A 15,672-nucleotide genomic window follows, 5' to 3' on the forward strand; every position below is an offset into this window, starting at 1 on the left:
GGGAGGCAAGTCTGTTGGGCAGGTGGTAGGGAATGACCACCAACAGAAAGGTGGACATTTGTGACTCCATGTACACTCTGGTCATCCCAAATAATTTTAGGATGTCATCACCTTAATTCTCTCATTCTAACTTTTAAAGTCGCAGCATATGAAGAAAGGGGTCAAATTTTTACATGTTGTAGGTGATACCAATTTGATAAAGAAAAATTAAGAGAGAACAGCTGATGGACTTCTCTTTTGTTTTGGTAACTCTCATTAGCATAGTACTTTAATGAGCATGACATGGTCAGCGGGAGACCCATCTTTCTCCAACCTGCTCAATTCATGTTAGATTGCATTCTTTTGCCCTCAGGTACAATTGAGTCCATTCCATTCCAGCAGATGGACCACACATGCATGTTTTACCTGCACATGTTCATGCTGAGCTCCTGTTAACCTCATCACTGACATTGCCTTTAAGAGTCCTTAGCATCATGGTGCTTTTACCTGAGATAATGTAGTTCAGTTGTGGCTGTCCGTAATCTCTGTCCTTTAACGTAATCCCTGTTCTAAACTCATTAAGTAAAGAGAACACAAGGGGCTGGGGTTGTGGCTCAGTGGTAGAGTGCTCACCTAGCATGCTTGAGGCACTGAGTTCAATTCTCAGCACCACATAAATGTAAAATAAAGATATTGTATCCACTTAAATCTAAATATTTTTTTAAAAAAGAGAACACAAAATTGTATTTTTTACAGTGCTGTCATGTCATTTTTTTATCTAACTTATTCTAATAGAGATTTAAATCTTCAGAATGGTCAATTGCCAAATTAAAAAATCCTCAATAGTTTTTGGTTATTATTTTGGAAATAAATGACATTTTTAAGTGTTTAAATACTAATTGTTGGTTTTCTACTAAGTTGGTTACTACCATTTTTATGAATGTTTTCCTGAATGTCTCTCAGACTCTAACGTTCTAATGTGTTTTTAATTAAACTGCTTAATGTGAGATGATCATAGATTCACATATGCTTATAATAAATTTTGCAGAGAAATTCTGTATACTCCTCACCGTTAACCCCAGAAAAGATACCTTAGGAAGCTGTAGTAAAATAACATTCCCAGGAGGCAGACTGGATGCAGTGTGGACCAGAACTCCCTGGCCCAGGAAGGGTTGCTGGGTATATGCCAGGAGAGTGGTGCCTGGGTACTGGTTGGTGGCACCTGTGTGTTTAGCCTGTAGGACAATCAGAGGCACCGCTCCAAGGTGTCTGCACCACCTGTGGGTCCTAGGAGCCCCATATCAGCGGTCAATTGTGTCTTCATCCTACCCAGCCTTCACTGGCACGTAGAGTGGTATAGTGCTATTTCTCTCTGTCCTCACAACTGGTGAGATGAAGCCTCTCACATGTTGGCCGTCTTCATGTCTCTGGGTGATATCATTATCCATGGCTTTTCCCAGCTTCTAATTGCTACTGTTCTTCCACAGACAAGTCTTGAAGGTTGAACAGATATTCTAGATGCCCGGCCATTTTCTGATGTGGTTTTTTTCAGTCTTTCGTCTTCTTAACAGGGTCTTTTCCAGAAAGTGTTTAAATTTTTATACTTTCCAATTTATTTGTTTTCGCTCATTTGGATTTTAATTCAGGTGTCAAGTCTCAGAACTCTTTCCCTGAACTAGACCCTGAAGACTTTATCCTATATTTTTCTAAAAGTCATAGATTTTCATTCACGATTGTGATCCACCTTGAATTAATTGTCACAAAGGTGTTAGACCAAGGTCTCTGGCATTTTTTGCAGGAGACTGCAAGGGCCATTCAATGGTTCCAGCCTAATTTGTCAAACTCTTCTACCAAGTTGCTTTTATACCTTTGTCAAATTGGGCATATTTGTACAGGTCTTTTCCTGGATTTTTGGTTTTGATCTATTGTTTAATAACAAATATTGTATGGGTTTATCCCTTTGCCAGTGCACCAAAAACAAATATTGTCACTGATATAGATCCTGCAATTGGGTAGACGGTGTCCTTCTATTTTACTTAATTTATTTGTTTTCGTAATTGGTAGAACTATTCTGTTTTTTTTTTCTCCTGCCTTTCCATATAAAGTATAGAATAATCCTGTCTATATTTACAAAGGTATGGCTTAGACTTAGAATTCTCCTTCGAGACACCTCCCCGAGCACAGAGTGACTGCTTTGCCTCTGGGGTGATGGCCAACCGCACTATTCTACACCGTGCTGGTGGCCTCCTTTCCCCAGAGCACTGCCCAGTGTCTGGCTGCAGCACACACATTTCAAGAGTGAAATGTAATTAGTCAACTACTTGGTTTCGTACCATTTTCGTGTTTTCTCATAAATTTTAATATACACACATATATAACTTGGCTTTTATTTGTATTTCAATTAAGAAAATGACTAAAATTGATTTATAAGAAATTGTGGCAGTATATTACAGTCATGTAAAACTAAAGAAGTATTGATTTTTTTAAAAAATAAAACCCATGTAGAAAACTTAAAGTGATTGACACAAAATGATGATAGTAAACAACAAAATAACATATCATAAATAACGTCATAATTGTGCAATTATTCTGTGACTTAACCCCGATCTGCTTTTAAGCTTGCTCTGTAATTTTATTAATCCATTATTGTTTTATTTGTGCACAATCAATCATGAGGATTGGCTCCAGAGCATGGATCCCACAACCCAGAGGAGCTGTAATGAGCACTTAGTACTGCAGGGTGCTGGCGGGCTCAGTTCTGCTGCTGGTGACACAGGCAGGCACACTGCCTTTGCATCATAGCTTGTGCTCAGGCCACCCTATAGCACATATCTGCACACAAACCTATTTAATTAGGAAACTTTGGGTAAAATATAAATTGATGTAGTCTCTCTTTGGCCTTTGGAAAAACTGTTAATTTTCAAATTACTGTGCATATTACTATACTAGTCTTCTCACACAGATTTCTGGGTTTGTCATCCTTAAAACTTTCAAATGTACCCAAGCGTAGTGATCATGAAAACCACTTAGAATCCAAAATATATTTTCTTGTAAAATGAACATTAAGATGGATTCCTTTGACCTCAGCATGAGCAGAATTGTATGTATCTTTCTCTCAAGAGAAGCCAAAAATTTATTGAGCAGAGTAATAATTTAGGAGAGAAAGAAAGAATTCAAAGCACATGCAAAGTCACAGGGAGCTTGAATAAGGGGGGGTTGTGCTTTCCTGTGGTAGCTTCCCATCCTGCGGGTAGAACAGTGGTGCATAATTCCTTCAAGAAGTGTCCTCAAAAGTTACTTAAGTAAACAAATTCTGGTGCTTGGTAATGCTTCAGTTCAGTCACTAGCAAAGTCACATGTGTGGATTGTCCGACTGTTTTGTGGCATCCCGCATGGGTAAGACTTTAAACGACTTCATCAAGTACGACTTTCAGGAAAATGTGTGCCTTTTCACTGTGCCATGTTCCTTCCCTTCAGCCAAACTCTGCTTCACCATGTTCCTCTTCTTTTGACTTTAGGCTGTCGGGATTTCAGCTGCCCTCCTCCATAGTGAGCTCCGGGTCTGTCCTCACTCTGTGGTTCACCACCGACTTCGCAGTGAGCGCCCAGGGCTTCAAGGCACTGTATGAAGGTAGGAGACTGCACTCGGCGCGCACACTCACTGCCTCCATGACCTGACATGCCACTCTGGGTCAGCCATGTTAGGAGGAAGCTTGCTGTGTGCATGGTTGGGTAATGATTGGCAGTTGGAAAGCACTATTTCCTACAATTGCCAAATTTTCGAGCACTAAATATTCTTAGTTTTCTGTTATTAATGGGAAATTTCTTGCTTGGGTTGTCCTTTTGTTGATGTGTGGTAGGGAAGTTTTGAAAATATTGGATATAAATCTACTTGTATCACTCACTGTTCAGTGTGAAGAGTTCACTCACAATGTCCAAGAGTTGTGTGAAACTTTTCTGGTACTGTTGCTGATCAGGGTCTGAGGAAAGGCAATTGCATGACATAAAATTTTGCTATCCAAGTTGAAGGTTTTTTATTTCAATTTATTCCAATTTGTTATATGTGACCACAGAAATATTTTGGTGTTACTGTTGTTGCATCCTTGCAAAGTGTGGGTATTTTGTTTTGTTTTTGTGTCTTCATATTTTGTAGTAGATACCTTTGAATTTTGCTATCATTATAAAGCTTGGTTTTGGGTGGAAATAAAAAAATAAAAAATTGAACTATAATAGAGGAAATGATTATTTTAGGCACTATGTTTGAATTGAACTAGTGACACTAAGTATAAAGGCTGAAGTGAGTCTACTTTAGTCTTGTTTGGCACTGAAATTTTAAATTTTTTGTCCTGTGTCCTATAGTAGCTATCATTGTTAATATTAACTCTGGAGGCTCTAAGTTAAAAAGTAATAATTATAAGTGGAGTTATAAAGTAAGTCAACATTGTTTACTTTGGATGCCAAACTCTCCTAAGCCACATCTGCTCATGTTCTTATTTGTAATCCTCAGTACACCTGGGCACAAACATGCTTTGTGGAGAGTTTCAGTTTCACATGGTTAGTGTAGGTGAACTCAGCGGTAGGAGATTATCAGAAAATTTGAGGACAGAATGTTCTCCTTACACAGATAGATGAACAGAATGATTTTTTCTTTGATTTAAAGTTGTTTTTGGACTGGTGCTGAGGACTATCTATTCTTCGTATCCTAATAGCTTTGAGGATACTGCATTTGCGTATAAACCCACATCAATATCTGAAAAGTGTTAACCACCTTTAAGTAATTACTAACTGTCAAGGAAGAGTGTAATGTTTTGAAAGAAACAGGCTAGTTGAAGATTAATGGATGTGGTTCTCTTTCAAATTCAGTCAGACCTACATAGTACTGCCTGTAAACCATACAATCACATGGTTTATTTTCTACTAAGTTTGCAAAAGTATCACTAAAGCAATCCGTATCAGCTCCTTGTGAAGTACACCGTCTCTAACAAACATCGTGATAGATGCTCAGAAGTCTGATAATGCCTACAGTTGATGTTGCAGGAAAGGTTGATGTTCAGTGGTTGCCAGGGGAATAATTCTATCCAATCTTCTTGGAATATAATTGGTGTTACTTGTTGTCAGGATGGTACATTTAAAAAGATTGTTGGAATTGTCTCTATTTTCACATTATTCAAAAAGATCAAATAGGAAAATGACTAGAAAAGTCCATAGGACTGTAAGTTCTAAAATAAATGATTTTAAAAATGTATTTTATGAGAAAGCTTTTGTGTAATTTAGATTTTGAATAATAATATGATTATATTGTCTGATATTTACAAATAAGTACAGCCGGTATTTTGAAAGAAAAAATTTAAAAGAACAGTTAAATACAAAAGTGCTTTGTCAGCAAAGCCAAAATTTCCTCCATCACTTAATATCTGTATTTAAAATATTCCTCAGTTAGCTTGAAGCTCTTCTGGGAAGATGGAAGTGCTCTATCAGGAGAAAACAAAGACCCCCGTCGTCCTCATGTTAGCCTGTGGAGGGAGGGCTCTTCTGCAGGTGGGGGAGGATCCCCGTGCCCTCCCCCATGTTGTATGGATCTTCCCAGTTCTGCAGGGAGCTGAAACAGCCGTGCCTCCCCAAGGCAGGGCCTGGGGAAAGCAGAGGTTTTATCCAGGACAGTGCATCAAACCTGCAGACTCGCTGCTTGAATGCAGGACACCTGGTAGATGAACCTAGGGAGCAGGGCACCAACAGTGCAGAGACAGGTCTCAGTTTGGTGACAGTTGTACTGTGATGATTCAGATTTCCTTCCACCCCAGCCCTTTTTATTTGAAGAGATTGCTCATCTAGTAATTCTTTGAGCCAAATAATATAATAAAATTTTGATGTATGATCCAAGAGCTCTAAAGGAAATTGAATTTAGATTAAAATACTAAATCAACTATTAAAAATAAAATTTTATAGTTCTTAAAGTCGGACTGCTTTCTTCCCATTAAAATTAGGACTTATTTAGTATTACCAGATTGTTATTTATTTTTTTTAGATTTAATTTATTGGCTTCATCTGAGGAAATCTTCTAAACTTCCAAGATCCGTTGAAACATGATGACCTTGGCAGTGATCCTAATGTGGGCACTGAACTCCAATGCTTTTGGCAGTAATTTTGGGTAAACATTATTTACATAAATTATTATTCATATGTAGAAACATTAAGGTACATAATGAATGTGAAAACAATGAATTAAAATATTCCAATTAATGTGTTCAGCCATTGAATTTAACTCTGAAAATCAAATAGAAACACTCATGAATTTCCTCCTAACATTGCTCACTGAAAGTATTTGACTTTCTGCATATGAACCCTTTAGGGTCTTAGCAAGTAAGTTCATAGTTGTTGAAATCAGCACATTTTTCACTAGGAAATGCAGAATGAATTTACTAAATTAATAGAGTGCTCTTGTAATAGTTTATCTGCTAGTTCCATCCTTCAACAGTATTCTCCGTTGTGAACTAAATAATTTGCATAAATTGCTGATGAATTTAAAAACAGAAAATATTAAGGTTATATATAATTTAAAATAGGACAAATGACTATAAAATTTCCTATATGTGCCCAAATTTGAAGTACCGTGTCCATGAATAGCATTAATTCCTAAGTTTTTGGCCTATCTTCTTTCAAGATCTTAGTTAATTAAAATATAATGATTTGGTCATTAAGCTTATCTGTGTTCTAAGAAAAATGTCATCTGGGAGGTAAGAAAACTGTGGAAACATGGAAAACCTTAGGGACGAGGAGTTAGCACATCCAACCGGCAACACAAGGAGAAGGGCTCTCCAAAGCTGGCCAATCTGCAGCTGCTTGTGTGTGTCTCAGGTTTTAGAAGGGAATGCCTTTATTTTCCTAAAGCTTCTACTTTTTAGTAACAAAATAATTTAGTAACAAAAATGTTTAGTAATTCAGTAACAAAAATGTTGGAAACACTGGTGAGTGCATGGTGAAAACCCCTGGGCCAAGCATTTTAAATAAGATTGCGTTTGTTACTGTGCATCTTTACTTACTCCAGAACTCTTTCTATGTTTCATGAAATACTGGGTGATTTCTCAAATGCTGACTTTTAATAATGTAAGCACTGAATATATTTTTAATATTCAATTTTTGTGAATTATTTACCATAATTTAGGCTGGTTTCTTAGGGATCGTTTCATTTCATTTTGTTTTACATGAAATAAGTTTTCTTTGAAATTGCATTGTTTTCTGTCATCCAGTATTTTGTGAAGAACAAAGTTTGTGTATAATGCAACTTATATTTGGATCGAAAATACCAACTCTTTAAGTCCTTGGGTCCTGTGAGTGTTTATTCACTAGGATCAATACTTGCCACACATAGGACATTTCTCAAAAGTCAAGGTAATTCCATAGATTTGGAACCAATTTTATTTTTAACTATTAGCAAATGCTTTATTCATGGAATGCCAGATTAAAAAAAAACATAAATGAAAATATATGCATTTTGAGATGGATACTTTGCCATAATGAAATTGGCAAAGCAGAGGAAAGGGCAGCAAGGATTTCTTACTTAAGCAAAGCCAATGAGAAACGAAGGGAATCTGTTCCCATTCAGAGGACTGTGGATGTGGTGGCTGGGAGATGGGGAGGCTGTCTAACTCACCCAGCCTCCAGCTGTCTAACCCACCCACCCTTTAGCTGTCTAACCCACCCACCCTCTAGCTATTTAACCCACCCAGCCTCCAGCCGGGGATCTCGGAGTCCTGCCTTCACACACTCAGCATTTATCTCAGTTTCCAAGGTTCCATCTTCAAATCTGTTGGCCTTAAATTTTATGCATGAAATTATAAGAATCAGATTATCAGAATTTAGTTTAATGAACAAATCCTGGAGGTATAGTGTGGAGGAATTCCATATTACTAAAAAGCAAAGCTTCACATATGGCAGGAAATTGCTTTTCATATAAAATAAATAGCTTGTTTATTGAAGTGGGAAAATGCAATTGCTGATAAAGATGATCTAAAGGACCCCCTTGGATTCTAAGGAATTCTGTCATGTTTGTTTTTGTCTTAAAATCATTCATTCTATCAGCCATAACAGTATGTTCTGCCAATTAAAGTATGTGCCTCTGTGGATAGATGATAAATGATTGATAGATAGACAGACAGATGGATGGATGGGTGCCTGGGATTGTGTAATGCTCTACATGCATTTCCTATAGTGAGGCTGTGAACTACAGTAATTAAATTTCTTAAAATCCCCTAAGTACTAACCAGTGAAGCAGAAACTCAACACCTATCTACATAACTTCTGAAGTTGTATTTCATGACCACTCACCATCCTCTCAGATATGGTTTATCTGTGAGTACACACCTGCGCAAATACAAATCCATGCACACATGTACATATCTATTTGTGAAGGTCCACGTTTGCACAGAGAGGGTGTGTGGCGTGCGGCTAGACGATGGGACACACTGGGTCACCCCACATGCTTTCCAGGCTTTCACTTAGCATGTCTGGAACCTTGGAACAGAGCCTGTCCCCAGCACCAGTGACAGGAGGGAGGAATGGGGCCCAGCACTCAGGCTGCCCTAGGAGAGCAGGCAGGAGAAGGAGAGCCAGCCCCCCCCCCCCCCCCCACACACACACACAGGGTGATTGTGAGGTCCATACTGACTTCCTCTGGAGGCACACGGTTCAAGCTCGGGCGCTGGGGGCCTGCTTTATGCCAGGACCTGAGCTGAAGTCCCTGAGGAAGGCAGGCAGGAGGAGGATGTTTCTGAGTGAGGGAGAAAGGTGCAGGAATGTGGGCAAAGCAAGTGAGCAGCCTTGAGCAAGATCTGCTACATAGACAGGAGAGGGGAATGTGTAAGGGAGCTGGAGTTGAGGGAACTGGTTCCCAGAGGCCACAGGGAGCCTGGATCAGCCCGGCCTGGACTCTCCTGCGGTCAGGAAGCCCGGTGTACATGGTTCAACATGTGAGACAGGAAACTTGTGCTGTGAGGTGCTTCAAAACAAAAACAAACAAACAAACAAAGCTGAATTCATTTCATTGTACTATGAAATAAAGTAGAACATTTTTTTGAAGGTCTTTGCTTCAGTTTTATAACTTTGTCAACTTTGGGTTTGTAATTCATAGTTTTAGTGTCCAAGATACATGCAGGGAGAAGGAGGAGAGATGGACTAAGTGAATTCTGAATTGCTGTAGCACTTTTGAGCCATCAGATGGCACTTACTATGCCCTCTCTTGTGGCCATTTTTCTTTATGACATTGAGACAAAAAATGAATCTAAGAAAAATGTAAATCCTTCACATTTGACAGAGTAAATATTCAAAGATTCTTTTTTATAAAAACTGGGGAACAATAGGTCAAAAAGTATAAAGTGACATGTCAGGGTGGTTAGTTCCAATGCTCAGTTGCATGCTAGGATAACTATAGTTCAAAATAATACTAGTGTGTATTTCCAAACAGCTGGTAGAGATAGTTTTGAATAACCCTTCCACATAGAAACAATGAATTCATGAGGTGATGGGTGTTAAATATGCTTTGATTGTTATTTGATTACTATTCAATTTATGTTTGTACTGAAATCAATACACTATGCCCCATAAATATATACAATTATAATTTTAATTGAAAACAAAAGTTAGTAGTTGCAGAGTTCTGGGGCAATCTTGAGGTCTTTCATCTACTTTGAGGTAAATCTCATTCAGGGTGAGGGATAGAGACCTACCTTCCTTCTTCTATATACAGATAGCCAGTTTTCCTAGCACCATTAAATAAGCTGTCTTTTCTCTAACATGAATTTGGCACCTTCATCAAGTACTGTGCCCACATGGGTCAGTCTCTGTGTCTTCTCTTCCATTGGTCTGCATGTCTATTTGGATGCCAACACCATTGGCATCTGTTACTATAGCTCTGTAAGATGATTTGAGGTCAGGTTTTGTGAGGCCTACTGCGTCACTCTTCTTGCTCAGGATTTCTTTGGATATTCTTGGTATTTTATTGTTTCAAATAAATTTTGGGACTGTTTTTTCCTAGTTCTATGAAGAATGTCATCAGTATTTTGATGAGGATTGCATTGAATCTGTATCACACTTTTTGGTGGTATGGTTGTTACGACAATATTAATTCTGCCTATTCAGAATCCTTCTAAGATCTTCTTCAGACTCTTTTCCAGTATTCCATAGTTTTTAATATAGAAATCTTTCACCTCTTTGGTTATATTTATTCCCAAGTGTGTGTTTGTTTTTGAAGACATTGTGAATAGGATAGTTTTCCTGATTTCTTTCTCAGCAGATTTATTATTTGAGTATAGGAAAGGGATTGAATTACATATGTTGAACTTGTATCCTGCTAATTTGCTGGATTTATTTCTCAGCTCTAGAAATCTTCTGATAGAGTCTTTTTGGATCTTATGGTTAGAGGATCATGTCATTATCAAGCAGAAAATTTGACTTCTTTTCCAGTTTGTATTTCTTTAATTTCCTTCTCTTGACTGACTTTTCTGACTAGAATTTCAAGAACTGTGTTAAACAGAAGTGGTAATAGTAGCCATGAAAATCAAAAGTACATTGAGATTTCACTAGCTAGAGTGGAAGCCATCAAGAGTACAAATAAGAATAAATGATGATTAGGATATGTCAATAATGGTAACTCATACTTTGTTGGGGGGACTGCAACTTAGTGCAATCACTCTGGAAAGCAGTGTGGAGATTCCTCAAAAGAGTGGGAATAGGACCACCGTATGACCCAGATGTTCCACTCCTCAGTGTTTATCCAAAATAATAAAATAAGCATACTAGAATGATATATCCACATTAATGTTTATAGCTCCACAAATCATAATAGCCAAGCTATGGTACCAGCCCAGGTGCCTGTCAACAGATGAATGGATCAAGAAAATATTGTGTGTATACATACACACACACACACACACACACACACTCTCACACAATGGAGTTTTGCTCAGCCATAAAGAACAACAAAGTCATGGCATTTACTATTAAATGTATGGAACTCGAGAACCTCACTGTCAGTGAAATACCCCAGACTCTGAATGTCAAGGGTCAAATTGTTTTCTCATATGCAGAAGCTAGATCAAAATAAGGGGGAAAAGGGGATCACATGAAAAGAAAGGGAGAGCAGTAGAGTAGAGAAAGGGAATAGACGGGGAAGGAGGGGGATGGGAAAAGGGGTGAACGGTGCAATGAAATTGACCAAATCATTTTGTGTACATATATGACTATACCACAGTGAATTTCAATTTTATGTGTATCTGTGAAGCACCATTTAAGAAAACGATAAGTAAATAGAAGGAAGACCAGTAGAATATAGGAAGAGGAATGGGGGAGGTAGGAGGGAGGGAAAAAGGAAGTACTAGGTACTAAAATAATATTTCTTGCATGTATGATATATCAAAATAAACCATACTGTTTTGTAAAACTATAATGCAAGCATTAAATTAAAAAAAAATAATAATCTACTCATCTCTAACTTAATTTTAGCAAGTAGTTCATATTCCTTTCCTTCAAAACCTAAAATATATCTGCTGGTGAGAGTTACAGCTGAAAGAAAGGAGCTTGACTCTCTCTCTGTTAGGACTGCCTGTCATCTAGAAGTCTCTGCAAGGGCACTGGAGTGATGTAAAGACTACGAGGTTCTATGATCCTCTAAATGGATCCTCTCTAAAATACAGTTGTCTCAGTATCACCCACAAATTAAACACAAACCAGAAATGAGTGAATACAAAAAAAAAAAAAAAACATTTATTCATTCATCATAATTTACTTTTCTGAACAGAGTGGCCTATATCTTCATACATCCCTTAAACTCCCAGCAGAGAAAGTGAATCTCCTAAACAGAGCCTTGTGGGTCTGGGTCTGATTGAGTAATTGACTCTGGGGCCAGGCGGGGCTTCGTGCTAGTGTCTCTTTGTTGGTTGAATATATTTGGCATTTCCCTCTGACACATCCCTCAAGCAGAATTTTCTTTCTTTTCACATCCATGGGTCTGGATTTAGAAAGAGCAGCTAGATTATTACCCTTCAAGCTCCAAGCTTTATTTAGAATGTCAGCACTGATTTATTTCTCCCTTGAAGTGATTACCCAAACTCAGCCTGAATTAAAGCATAGCGCGGGATGGATACACCTGGCAGGAGGAAGCCTTCCTGTCTGAGGACTGCGATAGCCCGGGAGCAGCTGTCCAGGCCTGCTCTCGGATACTGCTCAGATTTCCAACAATCCCAGAGGCTGCAGCAAATGTTCAACTCCTCGAACCTCTCTCCTCCTGAGGTCTCAGGTATCCTAGGCTGGTGAATGCTGGCCTCTCATCAGTTAGGACACCCTGTCACCTCTCTGCAAGAAGAGCCAGCAATTATCACACTAATCCTGCTCAGGTTTAGTTACCAGTACCCAGGCACCTCTGTGCTCATTCTCCAGAGTTCTGCACCACCAAGTATATCACCAGCAATGTGAGATGGTATGAAAACACTTGAAAATACTTACCACATTAAGTTCTATAGCTCTGACATACACAATTGTATACTTAAAATGCATTAATAGGGTAGATTTCATGTTGTGTTCTTACCACTATGAAATAAAATTTAAAAAAAAAACTAATGCTTTTAGTATGTTAATACTAACATTTCCAAAATACCAAATAGAGAAATGAGTATTTTCCAAAGACCAACTTTAAAACACTCAAATAGAAGATGCATAGCTGCCACAGAAAGAAAATTTATCCCACCAACCTAGGCTCACCTGTTACCTGTGGCAACTGATAGATCTGATGAAGGAATAATAGATAAAGATGCTTTGGGCAGTCTGGGAGCCTAGTGAATGCATAGTGCCACAGGAAAGTGGTTTCCAGCCCAGCTCAGAGCAGGTGGGAACCTTTGCCCACAAGGGGCTGCACCTGCATTCAGCACCTGGGTGTGGGTATGCCTCACCTTCCAGTTCTTTGTGAGGATGCCTGTGATTGATCTGATCTTCTTAATTTGGGGTCATGGAAAACCATTAGGCTTCTATGAATCTTTGAAGTTATATGCCCACATTTGTATGCATTTGTGTTTTCTGAGAAAAGTGTTTCTTGGACTTGAAGTTCTCAAAAGTTCCCCTTCTAATGAGAAGGACAGAATGGCATCTGCTGACACAGGCCTGGTCTGTTGACCTGCGGCACTATGGTCTGATTACTGGAGCTTATTCTATGACTCATTTCTGCTCTTGTGACTCCGAGTTGGAGCAAATACTCACCCGGTTGTAATTTGGCTTCACATAGAGGCCTGGAGTGGAAAAAAAAGGGACTGTCATATTAATATCAATGTAAATAGTCTAGTTCCAATGAACTGTGATTTATTAGTTTGGCATTTTGATTTTATATATTGGTTCTGTGTACATAATGTGCATTTTCCCCTGAGAGATGAATCTGCTCTAAGCCCTACAAAGTCTGCTTTCTGATTCAATAAAAATAGACCATCATAAATTCAGAAAGATAAATTTCCTTGTAAGGCCAATAGAGATATTGACCTTTCAACCTGAAAACACACACACACACACATACCCCTACACATTGTCGTGCACGGCTGTCCTTCAAACATCATCCTAAGAAAGGAATTTTATTTAAAATTCTAGCTCTACAAAAAAGAATTAGTTTCAGCCCCTGTATGCATTGGCCTGAGGGGATGCAGGATGTCTGTGATACATAGAAGTAAGAAAAATTCAGTGTGATCTCATTTAGGTAAAAAATACATGTATAAGCATGTGAACCCACACGTGTGTGTGCTGATGTGTCCATGGACATGGTATATAGAGCATACACACATGCTTGTGAGCATTCTGAAATGTGCCCTGAAATGCCTCATTAGTTAATATGAATTACCTAGGGAGGAATTAGAATGACAGGAAAGAAGTAGCACTGGATTTTTTTCTGTATGACTGCATTATTTAGGTCACGGCAATGAACATTGAAAAAGTTAGATAATGAACATTATAAAGTAAGAAATTTCTGAAGATGATGTGTAAATTAATATTCTTAAGTGGATCTCTGGCTCTTAACTGGAAATTGAATGAAAAGTTGAATTAAAAGTCCTCTGATACTTTTTTCAAATGATTGAGTTAATGAGTTCTAGGACCAGCACTGTAGCTGAATTTTTTTTTAATAAGAAAAAATGCATACTCTTTAAAAATCTACTCTCACAGAAAATAATAGCCTGTCTAAAAGAAACATAATAAAAGGCAAGTTAATTCCACAGAAAAACTATCTCCAAAAATATTATTCAGAAACAAATTAAGGTATGGTTTTTATTTGTACTGGGAAGGGATTCCCAAATCATGAGTAGTTGCACTGTCAGTCCTTAACATATTTCATCTTGATTCATAATTAAAATTTCATCCTTTGTAAACAATAATCTCCCAAGGTTTTTTACTTTTTTATTCATTTTTCTCCCTACTCTTTTGTGTTATAGACAAATTGCTTATATGCTTACATGCTTACATAAACAGTATTTGATAATATGTAATCTTAGGCAATGTTTGAGAAACAAATTTTAAAAACCCAAAACTTTATGAGTAAAAATGAGATGCTTCTCTCTCTCTCTCTCTCTCTCTCTCTCAGGTTCTTGTCCTTAATATGTGATTTCATTGCCAGATAGGTGACCTCTTCATTCAGTATCAGCAAGCCTTGACTATTGAACACTTCAAATAAAGAGCTAGGGAAAATTAATTGGTCACTTCTTCTAATTGTGAATTGTCTAACCTTCTTCCATGTGATGTCCCTCTCTTCTTTTGAAGTAATGCTTCCTTGCTCCTTTTTGGAACACCCATGTCTGTCTCTCTTCCCACTTCTCTGGGCCTTGTCTGGTTTGCCTAGCGGATTCCCAGCATCCATGACCCCGTGCTTTCCCTGTCATGCTGTCAGTGGCTCCTCTTGTTTTCCTAAGGAGCCAGCAGTTGTGTTTTGGCTAAGGTTACTTTCTGTTGTTCTCAAATCATATATAGTTTTGCTCTTCTATGGTTTGTTGTTTATGTATTCCTTTCTTTATTTCCAAATTAACAAGGATACACAGTATAAACACTGAGGAAAGGGGACATTACCTTTCTTAGACTTGCTTCCAATTATAAACAGTTAATTTGAGGCAATATAAGAGGATGTGAAAGAATGACATTGATTTAGATTGTAACCAGAGAAAAATGTGGGCATACATTGAATTAAAAGAAAAGGAACCAAGACTGCTGAAAATAAGCACTAAATATTAAAATTAGAACAAAAATGTATTATAGTTTCATACATAAATTCATTTTAGTTTTAGAGAGGGAGAAGTGTCTCCCTTTAAGAGTCGTTAGTGAAAGACATGCATCTTATATTAAATATAAGTAATCTGTAGTCATATGCATATGGCAAGAATAAAAACAAAACAAAACAAAAAAACTACCCTGTATGGCAGCTAGTGAATTCGATGAAAGATGTACCTCTAAGTCATAAAAAGAGATACAAATATTAGTTTCATCTTCAGAGTACCCAGATCAGTCTTTAGGAAAGTCAAAGTTCATTTCTACTTCTAAATTGGCACGGAACATGCAAATTGTCTTTATTTATGGTATTCTTGTTACCTGAGGTTGACAGGTCATGTTTCTGCATCTAAGTAGACTTTATTCTGCAGTTTCTTTCTTCTTTTCATTGGTTTTCTTGGATGTATCCAAGGAATG

The 15,672-nt window shown here is 37.9% G+C and overlaps 1 protein-coding gene across 1 annotated transcript in view; it reads left to right on the plus strand.

Moving 5' to 3' along the window:
• Csmd1 (CUB and Sushi multiple domains 1) overlaps window positions 1-15,672 on the plus strand; it is a 1,338,703-nt gene that overhangs the window by 183,811 nt on the left and 1,139,220 nt on the right. Inside the window, exon 3 of the mRNA XM_071609340.1 lies at window positions 3,498-3,610. Within this exon, the coding sequence (XP_071465441.1) occupies window positions 3,498-3,610 (113 nt within the window). The remainder of the gene's footprint in view (window positions 1-3,497; window positions 3,611-15,672) is intronic.

The sequence above is a fragment of the Marmota flaviventris genome, chromosome 3, assembly GCF_047511675.1.
Source record: "Marmota flaviventris isolate mMarFla1 chromosome 3, mMarFla1.hap1, whole genome shotgun sequence".
In the NCBI taxonomy this organism is placed as follows: domain Eukaryota; kingdom Metazoa; phylum Chordata; class Mammalia; order Rodentia; family Sciuridae; genus Marmota; species Marmota flaviventris.